The sequence below is a fragment of the Populus alba genome, chromosome 19 (assembly GCF_005239225.2).
Source record: "Populus alba chromosome 19, ASM523922v2, whole genome shotgun sequence".
NCBI lineage: Eukaryota > Viridiplantae > Streptophyta > Magnoliopsida > Malpighiales > Salicaceae > Populus > Populus alba.
The window spans coordinates 21,925,496-21,940,629 of record NC_133302.1 but is presented as its reverse complement, the minus strand read 5'-3'; the positions used below and the strand labels follow the sequence as shown (position 1 = coordinate 21,940,629).

The 15,134-nt window shown below is 33.5% G+C and overlaps 3 protein-coding genes across 7 annotated transcripts; all 3 read left to right on the top strand.

Moving 5' to 3' along the window:
• Positions 1-1,329: 1,329 nt before the first annotated feature.
• On the top strand, positions 1,330-5,791 carry LOC118034415 (RNA-directed DNA methylation 4). 4 transcript variants are annotated; one of them, XM_035039697.2, is made up of 10 exons: positions 1,330-1,504; positions 1,613-1,699; positions 3,241-3,332; positions 3,484-3,537; positions 3,637-3,678; positions 4,334-4,482; positions 4,570-4,688; positions 4,842-4,920; positions 5,000-5,073; positions 5,168-5,791. In XM_035039697.2, the coding sequence occupies exons 1-10, from the start codon at positions 1,405-1,407 to the stop codon at positions 5,407-5,409; spliced, it is 1,038 nt and encodes a 345-aa protein (XP_034895588.1). In that variant the 5' UTR covers positions 1,330-1,404; the 3' UTR covers positions 5,410-5,791. The 4 variants fall into 4 exon arrangements, with proteins under 4 accessions (XP_034895588.1, XP_034895587.1, XP_034895586.1 ...); XM_035039696.2 differs by having other exon boundaries at positions 4,836-4,920; XM_035039695.2 differs by having other exon boundaries at positions 4,570-4,715.
• Positions 5,792-9,598: 3,807 nt separating this feature from the next.
• On the top strand, positions 9,599-11,492 carry LOC118034414 (tetrahydroanabasine acetyltransferase). Its single transcript, XM_035039693.2, has one exon. It carries the CDS (start codon positions 9,870-9,872, stop codon positions 11,334-11,336), a length of 1,467 nt encoding a protein of 488 aa, XP_034895584.1. The 5' UTR covers positions 9,599-9,869; the 3' UTR covers positions 11,337-11,492.
• Positions 11,493-12,751: 1,259 nt separating this feature from the next.
• Positions 12,752-15,112, top strand: LOC118034418 (protein LURP-one-related 7). 2 transcript variants are annotated; one of them, XM_035039700.2, is made up of 3 exons: positions 12,752-13,235; positions 14,034-14,183; positions 14,859-15,112. In XM_035039700.2, exons 1-3 carry the CDS (start codon positions 13,017-13,019, stop codon positions 14,985-14,987), a joined length of 498 nt encoding a protein of 165 aa, XP_034895591.1. In that variant the 5' UTR covers positions 12,752-13,016; the 3' UTR covers positions 14,988-15,112. The 2 variants fall into 2 exon arrangements, with proteins under 2 accessions (XP_034895591.1, XP_034895590.1); XM_035039699.2 differs by having other exon boundaries at positions 12,778-13,235; positions 14,034-14,246.
• The last annotated feature ends 22 nt before the right edge of the window (positions 15,113-15,134 follow it).

Sequence of the window (15,134 nt, the reverse complement as noted above, 5' to 3'; positions counted from 1 at the left end):
ATTTGATATGACAATTATACATGCACACGTACACACGGGAAACTCCATCAAATGCTAATATTGTGCACATCACTTTTCCTCCTATTGTTAAACCTACATTTAGTTCCTAATTATTGCCAAAAACTAGATTACAACACCAAAAAAGAAAAGAAAAAAGAAGTAAACATCTCATAGAAACATGCAACTAAACTTTTTGACCAAAAAAATCGAAGCAAGAATAAAAGCCGCAAGGTGGTATAATTTGGTCTCGTGCTTTGTCTCCAAGGTTGCTTGTTGAATTGCCTAGCTCTGCATATTTGAGAGGGTGGCACTCTAGCTCTCTTGACCTTTCTTATAGTAATAGTTAGGTCCTTATCTTGATAGTGGCGCAAGACAAGTCATCTCATCTTCCGAATCGCTAGCCACTTACCACTCATCTCTAACTGCATTAACTATTATTAATTATACAAGGCTTTAAGACCCATCTTTGATTTTAGTCTTGGAATTAATGAGAAAAGCCTAGCTCCCATTTGTTTTACCAAAGAGAAGAAAGGGATTGAAATGGGAGAGACGAAGATACTTTTAAATCAAGTTGAGTGAGTTAACTTTGGAACATTAATTAGTATTTGATTTTTTATTTAGTTTGAATTAAAAATTAATTTAATATGATCTAATCAATTTAATTGGTTTAGAGACTACTAACCTGATCGATCGGTAAAAAAAATCTGAGAATAAAATTTAAAGAAAAAATATTTAATGGGATAAAATTTTCTTGTTTTAACTTCTTATCTAACTTGAGTTTAATTTTATAAATATTAATAATTATGAAGATTGAATAATATATTAAAGAATTATTTTAATTTAAAATTTTGATCTATCTAGTGAAACCTCATTGCATAGTTCTATAACATAACATTTTCTAAAACATAATACATGATAATATTATTTAGTTTGAAGGTTATATCGAGAAGCTCTTTTTTATTACAAGTAGACACCAATGTCACAAGTCATGTTTGATAATAATACATAGAAGACATGGCTTGCGTGTATATAGACACCAATGTCGAATATGAATCTGGAGTCGGAGCAACGTAGCCAGCATCATCCGCACATGTCATAAGGATTTTGGGTTGTGGGCTTTGTTAGCCCAATTCTAGAGACCTGCTTAATAGGCCCAGAAATCAGCATTTAGAAGCCTAGAACACTGATCAATATTAATTGTTAATTTAAAATTAAGTTTTTTTTAATATTTTTAAATTATTCTGTTTTGTTAATATAAAAAATAAAATTTTAAAAATAAAAAAAATATTATTTTAATATATTTTTAAAGTAGTTACTACAGTACCAATACCAAACGAGTGATAAGTAAAACCGCTGCAACCCCCACTTTCCCTCCTTTTACACACCACCAAAACCCTAAATTCCATGGCGACAATCGGCGAAACCTCTATGAATCCTCCTCAGTCGAAGCCCGTCGTTGTTAGGGTTAAACGCAAGGCTCACCAGTCTCGCCTCGACGCCTTCTGTATGTCACTAACAACTCTCTCTCTCTCTCTCTCTCTCTCTCACACACACACACACACACACTATCACTCGGTGTCTGACTGATTTTGTGCGTATATGTGGCATATAGGGCTTGAAATCAATGAGAAACCAACGAAGAAGGCGATGTTGGACTTCGAGAAGTTGTCAATTAGTAATAACTCTGTTGATGTTCAAGGTAACATTTTTTCCTTTTTCCTTTTTGTTATCATCAATTGGATTTGGAGAAGTTCTAAATTTAATAATTTTTCTTAGAGATAAAGACTTCAGTTATTTATTCCAGGAGGTACAGCTTAGACAAGATTTTTTTTTTCAGGAATTTTTTAGGACTGTATCTATTTCAGGTCAGGCTTGTGTAGAACCGTCATATTCTAGGAAGTTAGTATTGAATTTTCTATAAACGGAACAGTGATAAGTGGTGATAACACCAAACCAGTTGCTAGAGTGTCATTTGCTAGAGTGGAACGGTAGAATAGCACATGCATACATAATCTAGGCAAAAGGGAATGCATTAAATATAGATTTTATTCTTGTTAGATAATTAATTAGTTAAAGTAAAGGCCTTGGCTTGAAGGTTTGAGACCTAAAGATGAGGCCCTTGAATTTGAAAAGATGGAAAGACGACATTGAGAGAAAGCCTAATACTGTTGCAGCTGTTACATCTGATACATGGAAAAAAATCTCTAATTTTTATTAATGAAATCAGGAGATAGAGGGATTAAGAGTTAATGAATTTAACACTTGTTTGCATAACTTTAGGTTATAGGATTTAGCTGGATAGGATAACTAACTGAATTTGAGAGCCTTGAGACTGAGATTTGATCAAGGAGAAAAATATTTTTTTATCACTTTTATGGAAGTAGAATCGGGGAGAGTGAAGAAACTTAAAAATGGTACTGTTTTCTTTGTAGTGGGGGTGGAGGGGAAAAGAGGCTGTGATTTGAAGGGATGGGAAAAATAGCACTTTTTTTTTCTTATGTGGCTGAGGTACAAATGACTAGAACTTGGATTTTTTTTTTTCTTTTATTTTTGTGAAAGAATAAAACTCAAGATCTTACCTCTTCAATTTGCAAGGACTATACAAATGAGTTAACAATTTAAAGGCACTGTTGGAAATTAATTAAAAAAAATAAACATAGTTATCAATAACTTCCTAAGTGCCACTTTTCTCCTAGCAGTGTAGACTGTAAAATGGTTGCCATCACAAGTGCGAGAGGGTTAGAAATAGACAAAAACAAAGGCCCTCTCCTTCTCTTAACTTTCATGTTAATCAGGAAATATGATAAAAAAAAAAAAAACACCCTGTATGAAAAAAATTCAATGGGCAACCCAAATTCTGTACTTTGCATCCAAAGAGGTGATAGTACTGTTGGTTCTTTGAGCTAAGAATCATGTAATATCTATGTTAAAGTACTTTTAGTACAATACAGTTTTATTGGGCATTTTTTTCGCAAAAGCACTACAATAGTATTTATCCAAATACTATCTGGCTGCTTTAAGTATCAGCAAAAATAGCACAGTGAACTAATTATCAAACACTGTTCTGCACAAGATTTTGAGTTGCAAATTTATGAAACTAAGTTATTTAAATTAACAGATAGTTTGTTCTCTTTTTCTTTTTTGTTAAATAATCATTTTTTATTTATTTACTACCATCCATTGGTGTGATTTTGACCATTGGTTTTTGGTTTATATATCTTTTTATGGTGATTTTTATAGTGGAGGAATTGAAGGCTAAGAAGGTTTTGGTGAAGCATGTTGAGACAGTTACTAGCATGGACACTACAATGGAGATAGTACAATCATTTGCGGTTAGTATAGAACTATGAGTGTGTTAGAATATGCTTGTTTTTGTTTTTTTTTTTTAACCTGCCCTTAGTACTTGGTTGTTCATTTCTGTTGCAAATGTCTAGTTTTTGTTGTACTGCTCTTTTTAATAAATGTGTTGGTGTTCCTTTGCAGTCTAATTCTGCTCATGTAGTTGAAGAACAAAAACGAACCATTAAAAAGTACAGTGTAAGTTCTCTTTCTACCAGTTAAAGTTTGTCTCTTAGTCTGGTTTTCAGACATTTACGTTATCTAACACTTTGTGCATTTCCAATTTAATTTTGGCAGAAACAAGAGCAGGTTTTGTCAAGATCCAGACGAAATCAAGAGGTATACTTCAACTTGTGTAAAATTCGTTCTTGATTTGTACACAGTTGGATATGTTTTCTGAGGATAACGCTTCAATCTTCTATTGATGCATTTATGTGCATTACAACTTCAGTTATCAGTTTTGGTTTTCCATCCAACTGCTGTCTCATTTTTGTTTTTAACAATGATCACTGTTCAGCTGCAAATTGCAATACATATGCTTCACTCTGAACATATGCAAATTGATGAATTGTATCCTTTAATTTCTTCTAGAGTACTAATGCTTCTAGTAAATGAGATCTGTGTACATCAAGTTCATGAAATAGTAATAGAGAAATATATGTGATGACAGACTAGGAAATGCATGTCACTCCTCTGCTGTAATCTCAGCTTTTCTCGCGATCAACACAACCTGAGACTTCTATGAGAAGATTTTTTAACTGAGATTTAATGTCATTTCAATTGTGGGTCTTATTAGACCTGAACATCAGCCAAAGAAGTTACTATTTTACCCGAGTCTGGATTTTTCCCAAAAATTTGGCTGGATTGTGCATGTCTGCCTCTTGATACCTGAAAAATGTGCAGTATACCACTTTTTTACTATATTTGCAAACTACTTTTCTGTTTCTCTGACATACATGGTCATTTAACATCCCCCAACACCACTTTCTGGTAGGTATTGGCATCGGATGCTCGTTTTGAGCAAATTTGGAGAAGCCGAAAGGGAGACAAAGGGGCATCAGAAGATAAAGCACTGCATGATATGTGTAGTTTTTATGATGTTGTTCGTGTTGAGGAAAGTTTCAATGAGGTGCAAGAGCTTGAGTAAGTTATGTCACCATGGAATTCATCAGTCTTTTAAATGTCCAAACCTCAGTTGCAAGTAATTCAATTTCAATGTTCGTAATACAGAGTTGCATCTTTGGAGGATCAGAAGATTCTATCCAGCTATCTTCCTCTACTAAGAGAGTTTCTTCCAAGTGCTGTTGCAGAAGTCGAATCTGATATCCATGCTTACTTGTCCAATCAAGGTTCTGCTTTCGATGCAATCCCATTAGGTCTTTTGCTGATTCATTTCCTTATCTCTTGAGTTTTAAACCCATCTCTAAAATTAGGATTGGTTATGATTGTTCATGTTCTTCAGCATTGTTTGATGTGGTCTTGTTCTTATGAATAAGATGTAGATGATTATGTGTATGACTATTACACTGTGAAGGATGACATGGACATAAATGATACAGAGACTGCTAGCCCGTTTCCTCTGTAAGTGTTGCATATTTTGTATTTGATATAGAGACTAGTAGCCTGTTTTCTCGTGTAAACCTGTATATTTTTGGTTCAGGGTAAAAGTTGAGGAAGAGGATTTCTATGATGGCCCAGATGATGAGTCAGAATATGACACTGATGATTCAAATGGTATTGTTTCTACTACTGTCATTTTCTTAAGTTCAAAATGGTCTTCTTTCTTCTTTTTTTTACTTCCTTTCCCTTTCCTATTTGTGGTTCTCAGCTGAAGATCATCCACGAAACGATTATCCTGATGAACCATCTTTAGATGATCATGAATCAGAAAGTGAAGCATCTCTTGATGAATCTGAAAGAGAGGAGGAAGAGGAAGAGGAGGAGGAGGAGGACGAAAGTGATGCTCCCAGCATTAAGCATTCAGAATCTGATGATGCTGACAATTTTGATGATCACGGAAGTTACTTTGATTATCCAGAATGTGAATATGGCAGTGATGATGAAGATTGAAGGTGATTTGTTTAGTGAAACAAAATTTTGAGATCCCCGCCATTTTCTCTTTGATTTTGTGCTTGCAGTGGAAAGAAAATGCATATATGCTCAACGCAAACTGGTGAAGGTAAACTGTAGAGGGACATGCTCTTAGAATGTAGGACACTGTGGCCACAGAACTTTGGAGATATACCAAATTTCTTTGTTCTGATTAGTGAGAGAAGAATGCTCTACTAGTTTTCCTAGGTAGCCTTGAGCACCTTCTGATGCTCATATTTTGATCCTTGGTTGGAGAACCTTGACTTGGGGTTTTAATGCTTACAGATTCCCTAAAGTTTATTGCTAAGGTTGTTTACCCTCTACTTGTGCTTCGCTAAGGTAATCTATTTCTTTTCTGAATCCCTTGCTTACAGCATTCAAAATATATGCGATTGCGTACTGAATTAGCCATAAAGCATTCTTGCTTGTGTGAATGACGTTTCGATGGACAGAATCGTGTCCTCCGCAGATCATAGCATTGCCTGTCTAAGAATGATTAACGAATTTTCTTCTGATGTCGATGCTTAGCGTGATCACGACTGCATCCTTCGCATTGCCATCAACTTCATGAATTCTTTGAATGGTTACGAGCAATGCTTTGCCAAATATATTTCTATGAAGCACTAATAATTATTTAATTAATATGTTTCTATGAATTGGAAAGTCATACACATACGCTTTTATTTTACGCTTTCCATCATATATATAAAGCTATCTAGCTTATGAATTTGAGAGATGTGGTTTGATAGAACAAGGAAGAGAATTTGAGAGCAGGGGAAGAAATTATCATCAGCTACAAAATTTGTTATGTACTCTTTATATATGCTAACAAAAACTAAAACCCAAGTGTAGCTCCATGCTTAGAAACATTGTTCACTAGATCAGTAGTTTAACTACTGGCTTCCAAGGATAATGAGAAATTTTTTCATGTTTTTTTTTTTTATTTTTAAATTGATTGGGGATAAATATGTATTTTTTTCATCTTGATTGCACAATAAAACGATTAGAATACTCTTAAAAAAAAAATTGACATCAACAAGGTTTTTTGTATTTTCACAAAGACTTTTTTGTTATTATTAGTAATGCTCATGGGCACTTTGGTATTTCAAAAATGAAAAAAATAATAAACAATTCAAATGAACAATGAAACTATAAAAATACCCGTGAAAAAAAAAAATTAAGCCTAAGATCAAGGGGTATTTTGAGTTTTTCACAATAGTTTTTTTTGTAATTAGAGAGTTAGCTCATGTACAATTCCATATTTAGCTAAAAATAAAACCAAAAAGCTGAGCGTGCATGCAGCGCTTCCTGATGTCTAAAAATGTTATTTCATTGTATCATTGAAGGCATTGTTGACTTGTCGTCTTCTTTTGTTGTTAGTGTGATGCTTGTCTCAATCATGGTTATTAAACCCGGCCCGGGGTTGACCTGTTCAAAGGGTCGGGTCCTTGAATTTCATGGGTCAACTTGGATTAAATTCGGATCAACCCGGAAAAATTAAAAAAAATTAAAGTTTTAATATTTTATATGAAAACAATTAAGAAAAAAAACATGTAAATATAGGCTATACATATTGTAAATAATGAAGTTTAAAAGAATATTTTAAAAAGTTTTTTTATCCCACATTAAAAAGATATTATGATATTATGTTAAGCTTTTAAGTTGAAGTATTTAAATCAAAATTTTTTTTTATCCCACATTGAAAAAACATTACATTTTTTTTTGAGAATATAGAGTATATTTATTAATGGATTTCAAATTCCACGTTGAAAAAAGATAGTTTTTTTTCTTAGAAACATAGAGTATATATACTAATGGGTTTCAAATCTCACATTGAAAAAAAAAAAAGCTTTTTTCTTGGGAACATAGAGTATATATATACTAATGGGTTTCAAATTCCACATTAAAAAGATATTATGTTATCCTTTTAAGTTGAAGTATTTAAACCAAAATGTTTTTTATCCCACATTGAAAAAATATAACTTTTTTCTTGGAAACATAGAATATATATACTGATGGGTTTCAAATTCCATATTTTAAAAAAAAAAAAAACCGAGTCTCGCCTGGGTCACGGGTTGACCCGCCGGGTCAACCGGGTTTGATCGGGTCGTTGTACCGGCCGGTCTTTTGACAAACCCAGACTGGTCCAGCCCCCCGGTCAACCCGCGGGGCCGGTCCAGGTTTAATAACTATGGTCTCAATTAGTGATCGAGTTTGACGTTGATGAGCCTTTTTCCCGCTTCTCTCTCTTCTCTTTTTTTTTTAAAAAAATTACAATTTGATCTTGTTGGTGGTAGACATTTTAATTTTAGTTTTTATTTTTTTATTTTTAAATTTTAATACTGATTCTTTTTATTTCTAAACTTCATTCATTGCACGCTTCTTATGTTGTCAATTTCTGTGTATGAAAAATCAGGCTTTGCTAACTTTTATTGAACAAGACATGAGAAAAAAATCAAGGCAAAGATTACATTTCAATCCACTATTTTGGCGCACTCACTCCATTGACCGTTGTATTATGAATCTTAATGCAAAAGATATAGTACCGACAATACAACAAATAAGTGAGCCTAGAACCATATTTAATCGCGATACTTCAACATGGTGTACATTTAGTATGGTTTCTCCATGTTTGGGAGCGAAGTTTTCGAGTCTATAAATCATTACTTCCAGTCTCGTAATAGTGTACAAAAACCTAAATTGCCGTATCGATTTCATGTATGAACACACATGCGTGCACATGGGGACACAGTTTATTTTGTATCGTGCACAAGAGCATATGTATGGATACTTGTTGCCACTTCAGCCTAGTGCATCGATCAATCATGCACCCACTACTTCGCTATAATCACACCATCTGCTGCATGCTAAGGGCACTGCTGCATGCGAGAGATCTAGAGTGCTTTTTTCTGCTTGCAGGTATCAAAATATCCATCCAAAGGGATGATGGTCCCCCTGGTTTCTCTTCCTGTGATGCAGAAGCTTTCATTCTCAAGCTCAGAGGGTAATGAAGGTCATGCTTGCATCATGCTTCGTCAATCAGCTCCTAAACAAAGCTAGAATTAGGTTAGGTATGCAGAGTAGTAGCTGTGCAGAATAAATAATGTAGAAGATGAGATCGATCGGGAAGAGCTGATGAAGAAATGGGATGCCGTGTTTTGAAGAATCAAATCTTTCTCTGATGATGCATATAATGAATGACGCTACTCGTGTTGAAGAGGTAAGATGTCTCTATAGAGTATCTAGTAGTGATTTAGTGCAAGGATTCAACACCTACATGATATTGTAGGTGGGCAGGATTGTTTCTATAGTCATCTATCTCCACTACACACATTATCTTCTATGCCTTTATTGCTGTCAGCCATTAAAAAAGCAAGGAAATATGCTTACTTTCAGATTTTTTTTTCGTTCTAAGAATATTTTTTATTGAAAATTAAAGAAACTTGGTCATCAGTTCTTGAAAAAAAAAATAAGGGTCTTCGTTGACATAATTAAAAAAAATGATTAAAAATTAGTTTTCCCCTAGTTTAGTTTAAAAAATTAATTAGTCCTGCTAACTATGAAAAATTATTCAATGCTCCCTTGACTGTCAATTGATTATAAAGGAATATGATAGTTTTACGATTAATACCTAAACTATATATCCTTTTTGTATAATTAATCTTAAAATCATGCTGTCTTTATTTAAAAAATAAACAAAGCATCAGTGCTATTATTATCAATCCAAGAACAAATCCAAATCCAAAAGCTTGTAAATTCTTTAGACAAAAACCCCCCAAGAAACCCCAATCAAGTGTTCTTGTTTGTTGTTGTAAATCTTCCTTTTCCACTCTTATCTCTCTCTTCAGACCAAGGTAGAATCTCCAATCTTCAACGTACCACCTAGATTTGATATATAAAATTTAAATTAGACTAAGTTTTAAGTTGATGTATCACCAAGTTTTCTTATTCAATTGAGCTGAGTTTAATTAATAAAATTAATTTTGAAGTTTTGTATCTAAAAAATTATAAAGGATTTTGAAAATGCTATTTTTGATATTGAAGAATTAAAAACACATTTCTAAAAAAATAATTCTCACTTTCAGATTATAAATGTCTTTTCCTTAATTTTCTATTAAAAAAAAAAAACTAAAAAATATTCCACAAGAAACCACAACCAAAAAAAAAAAAAAAAACGCGTTACCTCCATGATGGACTACGAGCTTACAGTTCAAGTATTACAAAGCAATGAGTTTGCTAAGATTTCTAAGCCAGGTCCTAAATTCAAACCCTATCAACAGCATTCTTTGAAATTCTTGTGGGATGGGGACCTGGAAATGATAATACCATTGATATTATTATAATTAAAATGGATAAGGCTAGTGATTACTTAGGGTTCAAGGCTATATAAATGATGATGATGGCATAGCTTAAGTTCATTCACACTTCAAGACTCCAAAATGGAAACCCACCAACTTGCACCTCTTTTGCTTGATAGAAAAGATGTTGTGCTTGTTAAACCAGCAAAACCAACTCCTTCAAAGACCCTTTCTTTCTCTACTATCGACAACGATCCCAACCTTGAATTTGTGTGTCATAGTGTTTATGTTTACAAAGCAAATTCTGTTTCTTCTGATAATGGCAGTCCTGCTGGCCATGATCTTGCATCAAACCTTAATGGCCAAGCAGACCCTGCTCGTGTAATCAAAGATGCAATATCTAAAGTTTTGGTTCATTACTATCCTCTAGCTGGAAAGCTGAAGAGGGATAGTAGTGATGGAAAACTTTATATCAACTGCAATGGTGAAGGTGTGCCATTCTTAGAGGCAACAGCAAATTGCAAGCTTGCTTCTCTTAAATACCTAGATGGGATTGATGTTGAAACTGCCGAAGAATTTGTCTTTGATTTTCCATCAAAGAGTGACTTTGGTTACCACCCTCTAATGTTTCAGGTGACCAAATTTCCATGCGGAGGTTTCACAATAGGAATGGGCTTATCACACTCAGTTTGTGATGGTTTTGGTGCATCACAATTGTTTAGAGCCTTGGCTGAACTTGCTAGTGGTAAAAGTGAGCCCTTAGTGAAACCTGTGTGGGAGAGGGAGAGACTGGTAGCGAAGTCTACTCAGGGACCTCTCCAATCTCCTGTGGACAAGAATTCTCTGGCATCCTCACCGTATTTGATAACAAATGACATTATGCATGGATGCTTTTTTGTGAAAGATGAGACTATAAAAAGACTCAAAATGAGTCTCATGAAGGAGTGTGGAGATCATGAAGAGATGAAAGGAAGTTTCACTACTATCGAAGTTCTTGGTGCTTATATCTGGAGATCAAGATTTAGAGCCTTCAAATTAAACCCTGATGGAAACACCTTGTTCTGTCTAGCTATGGGGATAAGGCACCTCTTGAATCCACCATTGCCGAGTGGATACTATGGAAATGCTTTTGTGGGCTCAAATCTGGTCATGACGGGGAAGGACCTCAACGAAGGACCGTTATCTAGGGTTGCCAAGCTCATCAAAGAGAGCAAGAAACATGCTTCCAATGCTCACTACATTTGGAGCCAAATAAGCATGTTGGACAAAGTCAGGGAGCTGAACTTCAAGATTAATTCATCAGATAACGGTGCATCCATGGTTTTGACTGATTGGAGACAATTAGGTCTCCTCGAGGAACTAGATTTTGGATGGAAAGGTTTAGCGAACATGATACCAGTGCCATTGAAGATGTTTGGTTTTGTCTATTTGTGTATTTTTTTGCCTCCTTGCAATTTGGATCCTTCGACAAGAGGCGGGGTTAGAGTGCTTGTTTCTCTCCCAAGAGCTGTCATGCCCAAGTTCAAGGAAGAGATGCATGCTCTCTCTCAGCTTGGTGATGATGAAGATGATATAGTTCCAATGCTTGAACCTGCCATATTAATTTGATTTGGAATAACCAAAACATAATGCATGTATGTACTATATCTAAATTATGCTAAGTACTTGTAATTTTATTTTGATTATCATGCATGCCCAAGTAATGCATCAACTTCATGCCTCTAAACGGGGGGAATGTATAAATCTGGATGATATTTTTTCTTACTTTGATTCAGTGCTTAAATCAACTTTCTATTACAAGAATTAGAAACGTTTTTTATTGAAGTGATAAATATATAAAATAAATAATTCAAGACAGTTTTAAAGTAAATTTGTATAATCTTTAAATATGAAAACAAGCCTATAACATGCAAGAAATTCTTGGATAAGCTTTGACATGATATCTTGCACACAAACTTTGATGGATTGCTTGTGAATCCTTTTAAGGCCATGAGATACAAGAAATTCTCCACAAACCATCATCTTTGTTTTTGTTTTTTAAAAATATATTTTTAAAAATTATTTTTATTTTTTTTTCAGATTATTTTAATATATTAATATAAAAAATAATTTTTTAAAAATAAAAAAATATTATTTTAATAAAAAAAACTTTAAAAGCCAACTATTATCATAACTTTAATACCTTTGTAATTGCGTTGAAGATCTCCCTCTAATGCTAATTAGTGACCACTACAACACTTGGCTCATTATTGGGATACCAATCCATTTCCATGCAAAATGACACCTAACAATTATTTTGCCCACATGAACAAGGCAATGTAGCTATTAAAACTCAATTAATATATCATTAAGAATTAAATAATATTACATTACCTTAAATTTAATCATCCATATCTCAAAGATATGCCTCTACAAAAGTTGGATTAAGTATTATGAAGATTCATTTAATATTGTATTTTTTAGTTCAACTTCCATAATTAGTTTCTTAAAATAAAAGTTGTAAAGAAAAAAAAATCTTAGATATCCTTGGTAAACCATTCGTGTTATTGTTATTAAATTTGAGTTGATTTGACTAATCTATCTAAATTTTTATTTAAGTTGAGTTTTAAAAAAATTAGATAAAAATTAATTTAATATAATCTATTTTATTTTTATGAATCAATTCATTACTGGATTGATCTAGTTAAAATTCAATTTATTTTTTAAAAATTTTAAAATGATATTATTTTAATATTTTTTTTTTTTAATATAATATTATTTTGATTAATCTAAATGTGTTTAAGACTATGGTGTAAATTTCTTTTTAAGATAGATTTTTATTTAAAAATACATTTAAATAAATTTATGTAAAATTATAATAAAATATTAAAAAAATCAATTTAATATATATATATATATATATATATATATATATATATATATATATAAGTTCATAGTAGTTTTTAAAACATCTAAAACTAGAAATAGTAGATTAGAAAAAAATGCCCTCATCAAACCTGTCCACTCGTGAGCCTGACTCGGCCGCGTTTAATAACTTTTGTAAAGGGGCGAGCTTTTCAACTTTTTGGTCATTTACCTTCAGAGTTTCAACTCGCCTTCCCCCCCAATCTTGTTGTCTTGAAACAAAGTTGTGTGCCAATTGTCTTTATTTCTGATTCTCTTCCTTTATCAACACCAATCCAATTCCATTCTCGCTTTACTCTCTTCTCTTTCTCTTCCCCAAAGCCAATAATTCTTTTCTTTCCAAATGAATTGAAAACCATAAAGTGGTGACTTTTCTTCTTTTCTATGGCTTCTTGGGCTCCTGTGTATCCAGCTGTTGTGCCTATCCCAGTTGATCTTTTTGTCTCCAAGAAACATCCTGGTCTTAATGGTGACCTGGGTTTTGCAGATTCTCTAGGAAATATTGTTTTCAAGGTCAATTTTGATAAGTCTTCAAAGTCATCCTTCAAAAGGGTCCTTCTCGATGCATCAGGAAATCCTTTGATCACCGTGTTTCGTGATGGTGTGAGTTCATTTCTATGGATATTGAGATTTATGTTTTGTTGAGTAAAGTTTCTAACTTTGACAATTAATCGATGCTTGTAAATTAGCTATGTTTGATTATTGTAATTATCTGAGCCAACCAAGTTGACTATTATAGCATTGAATTGCATGATTTTTACACGTTAGAGAATGCTGTGGTAGCGTGTGTTCAAGCTCTTGTTGAGTCTTCAAAAGACGGAAAAACAACAACCCACTTGCTGGGCTCCCCAGACGGCTTATGTTATCTTGAGTTCATGGCTATTACAAACTTTGAAGAAATGATGATTTAGCTGAAAAAAATTGATGTGAGGATTAATTCAATTTTTTTTTTTTTCTGATTTTACTTGTGGATTTTCAAGTTTATGAGGACATGTTCCCTTGTATTTTTTTATTTTGAAAGCACAGAAATTCACTCCAACATATTTTTTTTAATGTTCATCCCTGTAACCAAATACATTTTTGTTTCTTCTATATCTGTCCCTTCTGTTCTATAGCACTAATCAAACGCAAGTCTCTATATTATTATTACAGTTTCTTCTATATGTGATTTGAACTTGTATGCCCATTTTTGTTAACACTGGGACATCAAGAGCATCATTTTAATGGTTTTGCATCCCTTATTTAAGAACCAAATCTTTCCAATGGACTTTTCTTTCTTTGATAAAGGATGATGCCTAATTAGTTAATTAGGTTATTGCTTCATTTCATTGGTTGCAGACTCTGCGTGATTATCCTTCCGTGTGACTGAGAGAAGCTACTTGATTTATTTCTTGGTTGCAGAAAGGTTCTTGGCAAGGGTTTAAGGGTGGTGATAATAGGGAGGAGGACTTGATCTTCAGAGTGAAAAGGACTGTGAAAAAGCTTACAAGAACTGAGCTTGAGGTCTTTCTTGTTGGAGAAATTTCGAGAGTGTCGACACCTGACTTTAAGGTGAAAGGTTTCCCCTTCCAAAGATCATGCACAATCTATAGAAGCGATTCCATTGTAGCCCAGGTATTATTAATAAGCTGCAATTGAGACAGGCTTAGAATTTTGCCTGTTGAGGTGAATTGAACATTATCAACAATTACTATATTTAGTTGGAAGAATAAAAATCGTTTTTTTTTAATCTTTCCTTTTTCGCTTAAAAAAAATCCTGATAAGCTGCTTCAACTTTCGCAAGCTAGCTTAATTATGGATTATTCATCTACTTTGAATGATTGCTTTAAACTCATTTTCTGTACTTGCCTCTGCATTTGAATTTTCTACCCCATATTTAGGTAGATAATCACAGCAGTATCTGTAATGTTCGATTTCAATCACTCTAGTCATCAGAGGGTGCTTTGTGCTATTCATGTGCATATATTATTCTGTTGCGATGGATTTTTCTCTTCTTTCCAATCTTAATGGATGCTTTTCTCGAACTATTCATTAAAGCCATCGCTGTTCAGTCCTGTTAAAATGGTTTCCTTCTGTTTATGGTCTGTATATAGCTCACCAGCCATGGATTCTGCTTAATCTCTTGCATTAGAAGTTCCTGCTTTTCATGATATGGGAAGTTCTAGTTATGATCACTGTTTTGTGATATCAAATACAGATTCTAATATCACATTTGGTTTGATGCAGACTAGTCTCATGTACAAGCTTCACCAGATTTACGCCCGGCGGAGTAAATTTCGACTAACCATATTTCCTGGATCTGTAGATCATTCCTTGATTGCATCTTTGATTGTAATTTTCTTATATGGACAATAACAATTGGACTCTGAGCATTTACATTTGCACATCAATTTCTCCATGCTCACACGAGAATGCATATGTTATTTGTTTGAAAGAACCGAAAATAATTTATAGCATTTTTCCGATTTGTATGTGTACAACTCTCACTCTCAACTCTTCTCT